Source organism: Bufo gargarizans, chromosome 2 (assembly GCF_014858855.1).
Source record: "Bufo gargarizans isolate SCDJY-AF-19 chromosome 2, ASM1485885v1, whole genome shotgun sequence".
In the NCBI taxonomy this organism is placed as follows: domain Eukaryota; kingdom Metazoa; phylum Chordata; class Amphibia; order Anura; family Bufonidae; genus Bufo; species Bufo gargarizans.
The window spans coordinates 460,237,310-460,252,100 of NC_058081.1; the positions used below are offsets into that span (position 1 = coordinate 460,237,310).

At 44.5% G+C, this 14,791-nt stretch overlaps 1 protein-coding gene across 1 annotated transcript; it reads right to left on the reverse strand.

Annotated features, from left to right (window-relative positions):
• Positions 1–5,070: 5,070 nt before the first annotated feature.
• Positions 5,071–13,685, reverse strand: LOC122926445 (securin-like). The gene is made up of 5 exons (XM_044277821.1): positions 13,420–13,685; positions 11,845–11,975; positions 7,877–7,955; positions 7,015–7,167; positions 5,071–5,325 (listed from the first exon to the last, which is right to left on the reverse strand). The coding sequence occupies exons 1-5, from the start codon at positions 13,496–13,498 to the stop codon at positions 5,258–5,260; spliced, it is 510 nt and encodes a 169-aa protein (XP_044133756.1). The 5' UTR covers positions 13,499–13,685; the 3' UTR covers positions 5,071–5,257.
• Positions 13,686–14,791: the final 1,106 nt, after the last annotated feature.

Here is a 14,791-nt window from a genome sequence, read left to right on the forward strand (position 1 = left end):
CTTCTAATATTTTACCTACAATAGATTAAAGTTACCAGTATGGTTTCTGGGTCGCTTTCACACATTTTTTAATATTGGTCCTCCCCTGCATAACGGAAACGGGATGGATCCGTTTTGCATCCCATGGACTTCTATTATGCCTCTAAAGGCATTCCGTTATGTATTCCGTCATAGAATTGCGTTATGGTCCGTGGTAATGGAATCCATAACGCAATTCACCTTTTACCAGTAAACTAAGCGTTTACTGGTAACAAATTTTATAACCAGAAATTTGCTCATCTCTAATTGTCATTACAAGATGCATAACCAACCACATTAGACCTCAAATCCACATTGTATCCACTGTTGTATGTCTAGGTAAAGGATAGGGCCACATGTTATAAAAACCAAAAAGCACTCAAGAGCTGGCTTTACAAGGCCTCCTTGCTTCAAGTCAAGATAACCACGCCCCCTTCCCTGCCTCTTCGCTGTGACTGACAGCTGGCAATTCGGCTGGCTTTGCCGAACTCTCTGCATAAGCGCTGTTAGTCACAGCGAAGGGGCAGGGAAGGGGGCGCGGTGATGTGATGTGCTACTAGTGAACTTAAAACGTAGTAGAAGCCAGGACTTTGGGTGTCAATTTCTTAGCAAAAAGGCAATTCTGTTAATATAAGAAAGATTACTTAAAGGGGTTACCCCATAACTAATATAAAAGAGAAACTGGACCTCATAGTACATGACAACCTCTTCTAACACAGCTAGAACCAGCCCTGTACCCTACATGGATCCAGAGATCTCCCTTCATTGCCCTGCTAGATTTCCATCAAGCTGACAGCTCAAGGGGAGTGTCTTTTCTGCTGCAACTAAGGGGGTGTGTCCATGCTCTACCTATCACAACTCAGGTGGCAGTTGAGGGGGTGGAACCGAGCAGGTTTCCTTCAGTGAGAAGTCAAAGACACAGGTGGCGCTAATAACTGTCTGCCAAATTTTTTATTACATGCAATTACAAAAGTATTCAGATCCAGGTGCTATTCGAAAACTAGATTTTACTTAGGATATAAAAAAAAAATTAAAGTTTAGTTTCCCTTTAAAGGTAGCAGTTTGTAAAATATTTGCTACTTCAAATCTAAATGAAGCATCGAATATATAAAGCTGAGTGTATGTGTATATATGTATGTCCGCTAAAGGAATCCATTTACAATGACAAAATTTGGCACACAGGTACATCAGGTGTCCAGGAAGGTTTTAGACCAGGTATCAGCTCTCTAGGACGTACCGTTCCTGAGATATTCCCCAAAAATGCATTAGCCAATAGAAGCTTGGTCACATGACCCTTATTAGCCAATAGAAGCTTGCAGGCCGTTAGCCTCCATATACACAGTTTTACTCCAGGTTTCCATAACAACCCAGCCATTTTTTCTTCACTGCTGTAAGTCAGCTTTAAAGGGAACCTGTCACCTGGATTTTGTGTATAGAGCGGATGACATGGGTTGCTAGATGGCCCCTAGCACATCCGCAATACCCAGTCCCCATAGCTCTGTGTGCTTTTATTGTGTAAAATTTTTTTTTTTTTATAGATATGTAAATTAACCTGAGATGAGTCACAGCTTGAAAATAGGACTCTTCTCGGGTCACACCAGTAAGATATGACTCCTATGTTATTTGCATAAAAGGCAGGAAGAACAAAAATGCATAATACTTTTTGAATTCGTCTACAAATGAAATTAAAAGTGCAATTTATTTGTTTAGGGTAACATAATTAATATTTAGAAACGCTCAGTGAGAGTAGCATAGTAGAGATGACAGGTTCCCTTTAACCCCTTAAGGACCATTTTTTGCAAATCTGACCAGTTTCACTTTAAGTGCTCATAACTGTAAAACACTTTGACTTATCCAGGCCATTCTGAGATTGTTTTTTCGTCACATATTGTACTTCATGACACTGGTAAAATGAAGTAAAAAAAAAACAAAACCTAATTTACCAACAATTTGGAAAAGTTTCAGTTTCTCTACTTCTGTAATACATAGTAATACACCCCAAAAATTGTGATGACTTTACATTCCCCATATGTCTACTTCATGTTTGAATTATTTTGGGAATGATATTTTATTTTTTGGGGATGTTACAAGGCTTAGAAGTTTAGAAGCAAATCTTGAAATTTTTCAGAAATTTACAAAAAACTAATTTTTAGGGACCACTACAGGTCTGAAGTCACTTTGCGAGGCTTACATAATAGAAACCGCCCAAAAATGACCCCATTCTATAAACTACACCCCTCAAGATATTCAAAACTGTTTTTACAAACTTCGTTAACCCTTTAGGTGTTGCACAAGAGTTATTGGCAAATGGGGATGAAATTTGAGAATTTCATTTTTTTTGCCTAATTTTCAATTTTAACCCATTTTTTTTCACTAACAAAGCAAGGGTTAACAGCCAAACAAGTCTGTATCTTTATTGCCCTGACTCTGCAGTTTACAGAAACACCCCATATGTGGCCATAAACTACTGTACGGGCAAACAGTAGGGCGTAGAGGGAAAGGTGCGGCGTATGGTTTTTGGAAGGCAGATTTTGCTGGACTGGTTTATTTACACCATGTCCCATTTGAATGCACCCCTAGAGTAGAAACTCCAAAAAAGTGACCCCATCTGATAAAATACACCCCTCAAGGTATTCAAAACTGATTTTACAAACTTTGTTAACCCTTTAGGTGTTTCACAAGATTTAATGGAAAATAGAGATACAATTTCAAAATTTCACTTTTTTGGCAGATTTTCCATTTTAATATTTTTTTTTTCCATTTTTCCCATTACAAAGCAAGGGTTAACAGCCAAACAAAACTCATTATTTATGGCCCCGATTCTGTAGAAACACCCCATATGTGGTCGTAAACTGCTGTATGGGCACACGGCAGGGCGCAGAAGAAAGGAATGCCATACGGTTTTTGGAAGGCAGATTTTGCTGGACTATTTTTTTTTTTACACCATGTCCCATTTGAAGCCCCCCTGATGCACACCTAGAGTAGAAACTCCAAAAAAGTGACCCCATTTTAGAAACTATGGGTTAGGGTGGCAGTTTTGTTGGTACTAGTTTAGGGTACATATGATTTTTGGTTGCTCTATATTACACTTTTTGTGCAGCAAGGTAACAAGAAATAGCTTTTTTGGCACTTTTTTTTGTTTGTTATTTGCAACATTCATCTGACAGGTTAGATCATGTGGTAATTTTATAGAGCAGGTTGTCACGGACGCGGTGATACCTAATATGTATGCAATTTTTTTCATTTATGTAAGTTTTATACAATGACTTGATTTTTAAAACCCCAAAAAGTTTTAGTGTCTCCATAGTCTAAGAGCCATAGTTTTTTCAGTTTTTGGGCGATTATCTTAAGTAGGATCTCATGACGGTTTGATTGGCACTATTTTGGGGTGCATATGACTTTTTGATCGCTTGCTATTACACTTTTTGTGACCTAAGATGACAAAAAAATGCCTTTTTTTACACAGTTTTTATTTTTTACGGTGGTCACCTGAGGGGTTCGGTCATGTGATATTATTATAGAGCCGGTCGATACGGACGCAGCGATACCTAATATGTATACTTTCTTTATGTAAGTTTTACACAATTTCATTTTTGAAACAAAAAAAAAAACACATCATGTTTGTTTTAGTGTTTCCATAGTCTTAGAGCCATAGTTTTTTTCAGTTTTTGGGCGATTATCTTGGGTAGGGTATGATTTTTGCGGGATGAGATGACGGTTTGATTGGTACTATTTTGGCGTACATGCGACTTTTTTGATCACTTTTATTACCTTTTTTGGGAAGTAAGGTGGGCAAAATTTCAATTTTCTCATAGTTTCTATTTTTTTATTTTTATCTATAAAGTTGAGTATATATATATATATATATAGGCACACTATTAACAGTATACAGAGTTACCAGTATATGCCACTATATACATAAGGTACAGAGCATGTAGCTCTGTATGAAGAGGGTACAGAGTATGTAACACTAAGATCAGTTTGTGTTAGTATGCAGGGTGCCAATGTGTTGGTAAAGAGATGAGTCAAGGGCTGACCCGACTACTTAAATGGCATCTATACTGAACTTTTAAAATCTGGTGATTTATAGATGTACTGCACATGGTCCTGGTGCTATATTTGTGTTAAACATGGAGCTGATGCTATACTTTGATCTAATATCCATTCACATCCAAGTTTGGACCACTGTCAGATTCTGTGAAAAAGCCCAGACAGAAAATTCCTGCATGCAAGAATCTTTTGTCCACTAAAGGAGCAGCATCCTGGGCAGACCCCATTGTAGTCTATGGCAGTGATGGGGAGTCTGTAGCATGGGTGCCAGAAGCAGCACTCAGCCCTCTGGGCACCCACACCCTGGGAAAAGTCAAAGGTACCAATATGCCTTAGACTTCCTGCCATTCATCAGCACAGGACACAGTATGAATGGCACAGGCAGTGCACTGAATGCATGCAGGATATTATATCTAAATGATGAAGTACATGAAGATACTGTATTGGACTCTAGACCAGCAGTCCCCATCCGTTGGGCTGCGGCAATCAGGGCAGTCTAACGTGGTACTAATGAAGCGCTTCCATTATGGAAGTGCTTCATTAGTACAGGAAGCGGTGAAGGATCTGTACTCACCGCTTCCTGGTCCTAGTCTCAGCTATGCAGGGCTGCGCACAGCATGAGCTTGCTCTGACCTCACACTGTGCTGCAATACACAACTGACAGCAGGATGAAGAGGATCGAGATGTGACCAGGAGAGGCAAGTTTGTTGTTGTTTTTAGCCCTGGGGGCTGACGACTCACATAAGGGGCTGATAGGATGGCTAAAGTTTGTTGATCTGAGGCATTGGGGTCTGACCTGAGGTGTAATGAAATGTTTTCTTATTGTTCTACTCTAAAACCTAGGTGCCTCTTATAGGGTGAAAAATACAGTACAGCAGAGACCCTAGTTAGTTTATATAGTCGTTATATGCACCTTGTGTTATGCGCGTGAATCTGCGGCAACTTGAACCCCCTAAGCCCCACCCCAGAACCCACGAAAAAATTGTCTTGCATGAAACTTGTCCTTGGTGCAAAAAAGGTTGGGGGACCACTGCTCTATACAAGTCCAAGCTTTATTAGACTTGCAAGTACAGTCCTGGCTCACAACAGTAAAGGTAAAGTTTAAAACACAATCCACAACAACTGCGGATTAAAAGCCCAGGTAGGTTAAAATTTTATTTAACTAGGACAAACATTTACAGATTAATAATTAAAAGTCACGAAGAGGAAAGTCAACATTGATGTCTTCATATAGAGGGATGGACATCTCAAAGCAATCTGGAAGAAATGGTACAAGTGTTGGTTAAAAACTGAATCAAGCAGATTATCCAGACAAATTCAGCACCACCCTTACCCATGGGTTGGGTCTGGTATTGCAGCTCATTCTTATTCCACACAGCCTAGCCTGTGTATCAGAAATTAAGTGCTATGCTAGATCAGCTTCTGCTATAAATTATAGTACATCTGGCCACACCCCTTCCTGCAAGAGCTCCACCCACACAAATGGCACAACCCCCAAGGGACCACCACTTTTCTGGTACACCAGGCCGATAACCCCTTTATCACTTCATTTAAGGCATGTTTCCAAAGTGATGGTGCACCAAGTAGGTCAAATATATTAGATACTTGTCTAACATGACACCATCTGTCTGAACATGCAGCATGAGCCACTGATAGACTTGGTGCACATTTAGACTGCCTGGTCTATATGGGGAAGACTTGCTAATCTGAGACTACCTTCCACTCCTCTACAGGCCAAGTAGTAAAATAGAACCTTTACATTTCCAGTCCTAAACCTCAAGCTCTTCTGCTTACACACATGAAGATCTGCTCAGACTGGTTTTCCCAAGGCAGAGTGGCATGTGTTACTTGCAGTTTTTGGTGCAGATTGGATATGGTTTAAAAAGGTGAAACTCATCCCATTTAGTGCACAGCAGTTCAGTTTCTGCATGGAAGAAAGCAGCAGAGTGTACACGAGTTACACACCGTGCAGTTACAGCATCAACCAGATTTAATCAGCAGTGTGTAGTATTATGCCTCTTCACAATCAGCGATATCAAGCCAAAACCAGCAGTTAAGCAAACAGATCTAATTGAAAGATCAGCACCTGTTCAGTGATTGTGGGTCAGGCACAGATTAAGGTCACTGATCAGACACTGGTGTGAAAGAGACCTTAAATGGGAACCTATCAACTACACGCTGATCTCACCGAGGACAGCATAAAATAGTGACAGAAATGCTGGCGTCACTCACAAGCTAATCCATAATCTCCTGCACTCTTGCCCATCTGCTGATTGGCAGTTCTTTCCTAGAGAGAAAACTAAGTAGAAGACTGTCAGCAGGTGGGCAGAGATTCATGAATCTTCTCAGGTGACTCTTTTCCAGGCCCAGTCTGCCATGATTGTGATGTTGGTAAATGACCAGCCACTGAAATCAACTCTTCTGTCTCTACTTTATTCTGCCGTTAGTATGGGCAGCATAACGTTGATGACAGGTTCCCTTTAAGCCCGATTCACACGTCAGCGATTGAGCCAAAACCAGGATTGGAGCCCCCAAAGACATAAGGGAAAGATCTGCTCCAGTTTAGAGCTGCACCTGGTTTTGGCTCAGAATCACTGCCATGTGAATGATGCATTTAGGCGAGTTAAAGGCTTTTACTCCACCTGTGGTGAACATTAGATCATGGTGCACGCCATATTGGCACTTCACTTTTCCAACCTTCTGAGAGAAGGTTTAGTGGATGGGCTGAGCCCCTGCTGTATTACTATAGTTTCCTCCAAAAGCTGCCATTAGTTGTAGCTCCGGTCTATACCAGCCCCTAGCTGGTGTAGACTGGCATTTCTGGTGCATGGGATGCCAGAGATGTGCCTCGTTATTAAGATTCATATCCAACTCCAGCACATATGAAAGTCTTAGTCTCCTATGAGAAATACTAGTCTCCCCCTTAGACCCCCCCAATGTACTTGCCATAATTTATCTCTTGATTTTCCATCGGGTAAAGGCCAGGAACGGTAAGTGCATCAAATCTAATTGCATCATCCCTTGCAATGAAAAGTGAAATACCAGCAAGACAGATATCACCGAGTTTGTGTTCTTCAGGGACCCCAAAGCTTTCAAAATCTGTTAAAAGAAAGTTTATTTTCAAACGAGATCACATTTGGGTCTACAGACCTGGAGCACAAGATACAGCAAGTGACCTTAACCAGTGCAGTAAGTGTCAACGCATCATTTGTCACTTAAGGGGAAGACCAAGGCAGGCAAGTAGTCACACACCCTTATCCAGTTTATTGCAAGTAGGGGGTTCAGATTTGGCCAATTAGATTTACTACCCATCCCCCTAGTTTAGGTCTTCAAAACTGAACCTTGCATAAGGGTAATATATATATTGGGCTCATGTGCCCAGTTGTACAGCAGGCACCCACCTGGTGACGAGTTTGGAGATAACTGACTGGGATCAGTCTAACACCCGACAGCCTGTGGTCAATGGCAAACAGTGGGTTAGATTGGGGGGGGGGGGGGGCGCCCTGTGAAAATCTGGTGGTTCTGTGTGGTTACTAGGATGCCCTGGATCCTTCTGAAGGCCCCCCAGTGCTGTTAGTGATCTACCTGAAGAGCTGGGCCTGGAGCTGCGATAGTACTGTACTGCAGTATAGGACATGCAGTCAGAAGGTTGCATGTTCAAGCCCCTAGGAGGAACATTTACATTTTATAGTCACCCTTTTCCCAATTTTACATAAAAAATAAAGTTTAGCTCAAAAATACAAATGCAATCCTAAAATTTCCCCATAGCTGTTAAGCACATGATAGCGTGTAATAAAGATACTAGTACCTAAAGGGTTATATGGGATAAAGGTTTCAATGGCAGGATACTCCTCACTTCTTTGCTTCGGCAAGTTGATCTTTTTGGCCTGGACAGAAGACAAATTAGACCACCATTTTCAGAAGATCAGTTTGCTGCCATATCGGGAGCCCCTGTAGTGCAGAATGGGCCATTGAGAGGCTCATGGATGCACGTTTTATGTCACATGCCAAGTGTGGGCTGTCTGCCATCTGTATTCATTCTCCCCCTCAGATATGGCTTTCCTAAATTTCCCCAGTCTGCAGAACACCACACTGAAATACTCCAAATCCTGTGCAAGACCAGTTATAACAGGTACGGAAACACTTCAGGATCGTGGTCTCCTATGTGATGCAGCTTCAGCCTCCCCGTTATTTTTCAGGTTAGTGTTTGGGAGATCTGGCAGGGAACAGCCTTTCTGGTCTCTTGGCATCTGGCATCACTAAGCTACATAGATGTTAGCCAGCCCCATTAAAGGGGTTGTTGGGGTTCAGAGCTGAGCATATCCCCTTCACCCAGGAAGCCCATCTGAGATGACCATCAGCAGGGCAAGGGCCTCGTTTAGAAACATGCACTGGTAGGCAGAGGCTTCAGCCTAGCAGTGTTCCTGGTGAGGTTACTGGCATTAATGGGCAGGCTTTGGCACTGCCCTAGACATTAGAGATCTGAGACCTGGTACATCACTAGATCTGATGAAGGCCCTTGTCCTGTGCATTTAGGTGCAGGGCAATGGCGAGCATAAAATGCTGACACTCAACTCAGAGGGGCTGCCTGGGTGAAGGGGATATGTCCAGGTTCTGCTCTGAACCCAGAGCCCCTTTAAAGGGACTGGTGGAGATCTGGCCACAACCCAGCAAATATTCAGAGAATCAGCCAGACAAGCTGCTGTGCGCAGCAGTGTTTGTCCAGCCAATGCTTGGCATATCAGCCAGATCTCTGCCGGTCCCAATTATAGTTAGTGGATCTGGCAGTGCCAGACCCAGAGACCAGCAGGCTGTTCCCTGACAGATGATCTGAACACCAGTGGGAAACCAGTCTTAAGGTCCATTCACACATCTGTGTTTTGCAGATCTAAAAAACATGGACACCGTCCAAGTGCGTTCTGTATTTTGCAGACCACACTAACAAAAAAAAAAATTTTTTAAAACACTTAGACTTCCATGTCAGCGATGCAGGCCTCTTCCGGCCTGTGTCCCGCACAGTACGGCTCAGGCATCGAGCGACTGCGCTGGCCTCCGATAGGCTGCAGGCACTAGTGCCTGCAGCCTATCCGAGGAAGGGGAAGGGACACACCTTTCCCTCCCCTGCTGCACAGCCATCTGTATCGCTGTCCTGAGGACAGCGATACAGATGATTTGAAATGGGCGCTTACACAATGGAAGCGCTCATCTCCATGTGTCCTGCCTATAGTTTGTTGCGGGGGGGGGGGGGCCCTAAGGACTATATGGTAGCGCTGAAGGCCTCATGCACACGGCCATTGCGAGTCTGCACCACAAAAATAGAACAAGTTCTTTTTTGTGGTGTGGAGCCACGGCCAGAAACACCACGGAAGCACTCTGTAGTGTTTCCATGGGGTTCCAATTTGTGCTTGTTCCACATTTCTGCGATAGCGGACCCATTCAAGTGAATAGGTCCACATCCGTGAGGTGGAGTGCACATGGGCCGGTGCCCGTGTATTGCGGACCAGCCGTATGCAGGCTGTAATAAGGGGACACAACTGTGTGCATGAATCCTTACGCAAATAAACCCTAGTAGCAAGTACTTGGCTCCAAAAGTTGCTTTTATTTTGGACCTTTAGGTCCACTGGTATCCAAGGCCGGCCAAAGGATCCTCTGGCCACTAGTGGTTCAGTCCTACTCTGTGCCACACACCAGTAAGTGTTATAAGATGAAAACCTCCTATAACTTTCCTGTTTCTCCCCTAATGTCCTCAGCAGTCACCGTCCTCAGCGATATATGGCACAAGACTGCTGAAGGCAGTGATTGGTTGCAGCTACAGTACACCGCCATTTAAGCCCTGTACTGTATGCACAGTGGAAGGGGACCAGAGCCGAGAACAGTGGGAGGTTTTAAAGGGATTGTCTCATCTCAGACAATGGGAGCACATCGCTAGGATATGTCCAGTGTCAGATCGGGGCACCTATAGCGAGACTGGAGCCCTGAAAGTGCACAGCTGCCATTTATATGGAGCCGCTAATAGCCAAGTGCCCATGAATGGAAGCAGTGGATGGTCATGCAGTGCGCTCCTGGTCACTTCTATGGGGAGAACGCTTTGTGTCCAGACTGGACTCCTCCAGCCACCACTTCATAGGACTCCGTTTAGGAGATAGGTACAGATCCGACAGTGGGACCCACATCTACAAGACAATGAAAGCATATTCAAGCAATATGCCCCCATTGTTTGAGATGAGACAACCCCTTTAAATCTTCTTACTGGCATAGAGCAATATTTATATTTCACCAATGCCATCTGTATCTATGAAACTGGCTGCCATGTTACGTGTGCACTTGGCAGCTGAAAGCATCTGTTGGTCCCATGTCTATGTGCCTGCATTGCTGAAGAGCAGGGCCAGCGCCACCTGCACGGCGACCTAGGCAGCTGCCTAGGGTGCAATTTAGCAGGGGGCACCAGAACTATGCGGCGTAAAAAAAAAAAAAAAAAGTTGGTTAAGTGGCCGGCAGCGCCCCTCATTATGGTGGGCTTTATTACTCCCCCATGGTATGGGTAGTAGCAGCACCAGCCTCTCCCTGCTCTGCTATCCTTCTGCTCATTCTCCAAATCCTTATTATGAAATCTCTCTCATTAGGATAAGACACATCAGCTCCACCGAGCCCCCGGCCAAAGTGTTGGCAGAGATCCCCAAGGGTCAAGCCAAGTAACTAAGTTTTCATATGAAATATGTTTATGTTATACACATAGCATACACCGTGCCCCACAATACAGTTTCTTCTGTAAAAGTCATCTGGTGTCATGGGGGGGGAACCTTATTGTTTTTCACCCCAGGCTTGTTTCTTTAGTTATTCTCCACCATTCTTAATAGGGGGCTTTATTGCAACATATAACTCAATTTAAAAGCTGAGAAACAGGTGGAATATATGTGATGTCATGATATGGGCAGATCTGATAAGGGGGGTGGGGGGGGGGGGGAGGCAATTTTTATCTTGCCTAGGGCAAGAGTGATCTTTTACTATATGCAAATGAGCCAACTAGGAGCAACAGGGGCGGTGCCTTTACTTCTAGAGGCTCTGCTCTCGACAGGACCACGCATGAGGTTTCCACTGCTTGGTCCTGTCAACGTGGAGAGGATGCAGCAGTTGTCAAACCTGCAGGTGTAACAGCAACGTCCCTGTTGCACATGTTAAATGTTTTTCCAGCAATGTGGGCACATTAATATGGGACCTACACAGACGTGTTCAGCTGCAAGTGCACATACAACAGGTCAGCCAGTGTCATAGGTACAAATCTACTGACAAGCTTCTGAAGTGGCGCACAGTAATATATTTGGACAAATGCAGTGTGATGTACACCCATGTCTAAAATAGGCCAGGGGGTTGTCACGTCAATGATACAAGTGTGGCAACCTGAAATCCTGACCTTATCACTCCACTTCTAAAAGAGGCTCACAACGTCTCAGGAATCACTTGCATCTTATGCCAAAAAGCTGGTGTAGCAGATTTGCCAAGTGGCCCACTAGGTGTGTGGGGGATACAGACCCAGTACAAGACCTTATACCCATGTTAGAATAGTCAATTGCAGTCACCGAGATCCCACCCCCTTGTGGATCATGTCAGGAAGTGTAGAAACCTCAAGTGGCCCAGTTTAGACAGACTTGGCCCAGATTTACAAACATCACATGTGCCTATAGCCAGAGCAAGGTGCAGTCTGGGCATTACCCACTGAAATCTGCGGCATACGTATTCACAAGTCTCCCTCACCGTCTTGGTATCTGCTCCACTTACCTTTGCTGCTGCAGATTTCTTGGGTTCCACCTGTTTGTTAAGGTTCCCCAGAACCTTCCTAAGTGCTTGAGGTTTGGGCACAGTGAGGTTTTTTCCATTAGGCCCTTTTAATGACCGTTTAGTCTGTGCAACTGCAAGAAAGTAGGTACAGATCAGCAGTGTCATCCAGGGCCACATCAACTCATTCAGCCTGAAGGATATGATCCCGGCATTCCCAACAAGTCTTCACACTTGGCTCTAATGCTTCTAGAATACTGAACTGCTTCTCCAGAAGGCATCGACACTCAGTAAGATTCTGCAGTACTTTAATACTGATGGCCTGTCAGATTACTATTTGGGGTACAAGAGGGGCAATATTACTGCTGTGAGAAGCTCCATTACAGTGTTGGCTATAGAGGGACAGCAGAGGACCACTGAGGCACCTTCACCGTGCAGAGCTCCATTTCTGGCTGGTCAGTTCCTGTGCCATAGTCTAAATAACCCCTTAGACTGGGGTGACACATGACGCATCAGCGGCAGATTTTAGTGCGGCAAGTCTGCAGTAATACAATACAGAAGAGAATTCAGATCCACAAACTGCATAAAAAAGCCCCACAAGAAGCAGACCAGCTGCAGTATTGGCGGTTTGAAATCCGCAGCTGACCTGCTCAATGGAGAGGGTGAAGTCCGCTGGTTTTGCCACAGCAAAAGCTGCATCTAATGCACAAGGATTCTGCTGCAGAAATGCACCACAATCTGTAGCAGATTTTTCCACCACACATGTCCCTGGCCTCACACCATCAGTATTTGTAAGCCAAAACTGGGGCCAAGACACAGAAGAGGTACACATCCCTCCATTATTCTCTGCAGGGTCTTACAAATACCGACTGAAAGTCTCCTTACATAAAGAGCAGTTAAAGGGTGTTTTTTTTTAGCTATTGCTCACTCCATTTGTAATGTCTTACCATAAGGGCTCATGCACACAGCCGTTGCATGCATTGGGGGACCTCAATTTGCAGTCCCCAATGCACAGGTAAAATCTGTGTAGATTCCACAGACAGATCCAGACCAATTCAACTTAAAAGGGAACATGATCCTAATATCTATACATGTGCATGCACTACTTTCTTGCAGTGCAGAGGTACAGAGGAAGAACCCCACGGAAGCACTCAGTAGTGCTTCTGTTCCACACCAGCAAGTGCAGACTGGGAACTTAAAGTGGCCCTGGAAAAAAGTACTAAGTGTTCCCCCAGATACTATATTGTGGAACATTATGCCACCCCAACAGATACCCAAGTCCAACACTAAAAACTTTCACTGGCCATCCATGAGGAGGGCCCAGGCAGCCCCCTGTACATTGGCCCACCAGGGAAACTTCCCCTTTCAAGTGAATGGTCCAAGAACAGCCCAGCCAGCACACAGTTGGGTGTATGAGACCTTAAAATGACTCCCAGCAGAATCATGAACAACTATGTCCCAGAATAACATGTATGGTCTAAAAGTATCCTCAAGGAGATATATCACCCCCAAATTCAGGAGTGGACAGGTCACTCCTGGATAACATGGTTAAAACAGTGCTCAGAGCAGACAACTTACACAGTCCTTGATTAGTCTTGGAAGAAAGGCTGAGGACATTCTCCTTCTCAAATCGCACGATAGCTTCCATTTTTCTCATCAGATCCGCCACCAAAACCACAGATGTCTTAAGCAGGTTTCTTAGGACACGATTAGGCACACTTAATATCCTACACAGCTATACAAGGAGTCACATGAAACCTGGACTACCCACTATTACACTGGAGACACCAGGACTTTACCTGCAGGGACTAACCACCCCACAAACACTGCTCCAACCAGTCTCTGTCACAGGAAGCCGCCCCTTTGACCTATTTATGCTAAATCTCAGCTGACCAGTTAATCAGTCTCATCTCATTAGCCGCCTCCAGACTTGTGTCATCTCATTGGGGAATGTTCACATGTGGAAGATTTGTTACACAAAGTCTGTTCTATACATCTGATTGGTTTAGGCTACTTTCACACTAGCGTTCGATCGGATCCGTTCTGAACGGATCCGATCATAATAATGCAGACGGAGGCTTCGTTCAGAACGGATCCGTCTGCATTATATTTGCAAAAAAAAAAGCTAAGTGTGAAATTAGCCTGAGCGGATCCGTCCAGACTTTTACATTGAAAGTCAATGGGGGACGGATCCGCTTGAAGATTGAGCCATATTGTGGCATCTTCAAACGGATCCGTCCCCATTGACTTACATTGTAAGTCTGGACAGATCCGCACGCCTCCGCACGGCCAGGCGGACACCCGAACGCTGCAAGCAGCGTTCAGCTGTCCGCCTGTCCGTGCGGAGGCGAGCGGAGCGGAGGCTGAACGCCGCCAGACTGATGCAGTCTGAGCGGATCCGCATCCATTCAGACTGCATCAGGGCTGGACGGAAGCGTTCGGGTCCGCTCGTGAGCCCCTTCAAACGGAGCTCACGAGCGGACCGACGAACGCTAGTGTGAAAGTAGCCTTATTTCTGCATCAGATCTTCTACATGTGACAATACCCTTAGGCTAGGTCTACACGCCGACATATGTCGCACAACAATTTTTATAATGGTAGTCTATGGTGTCGCACTGCGACATGCTGCGACTGCGACACAACAGTCGCAAAAAACTCATTCAAGATGGATTTCTCTGCGACTGTCGCGTTGCAGTCGCAGTGCGACACTATAGACTACCATTATAAAAATTGTCGCGCGACATGTGCAGTGTAGTTGTGCCCTATGTGTCGCGCAAATTATTGTTGTGTAGCCTTAAGCTACATGCACACGACCGCGCCGTGTTTTGTGGTCCATACAATGCGGATCCGCAAAACATGGATGCCGTTCCATTTGTGGATGGGGCCGCCCATTATAGAAATGCAACAAAACGGACAAGAATAGAACATGTATTATTTTTTTTGCAGAGCC

Coding starts and splice junctions, on each gene's coding strand:
- LOC122926445 (XM_044277821.1), bottom strand. CDS start 13,498: ATGAGAAAAATGGAAGCTATCGTGCGATTTGAGAAGGAGAATGTCCTC. Junction 11,976..13,419: donor CAAGACTAATCAAGGACTGT/GTAAGTTGTCTG, acceptor ACTTTCTTGCAG/TTGCACAGACTAAACGGTCA. Junction 7,956..11,844: donor AGAAATCTGCAGCAGCAAAG/GTAAGTGGAGCA, acceptor TCTTCTGTCCAG/GCCAAAAAGATCAACTTGCC.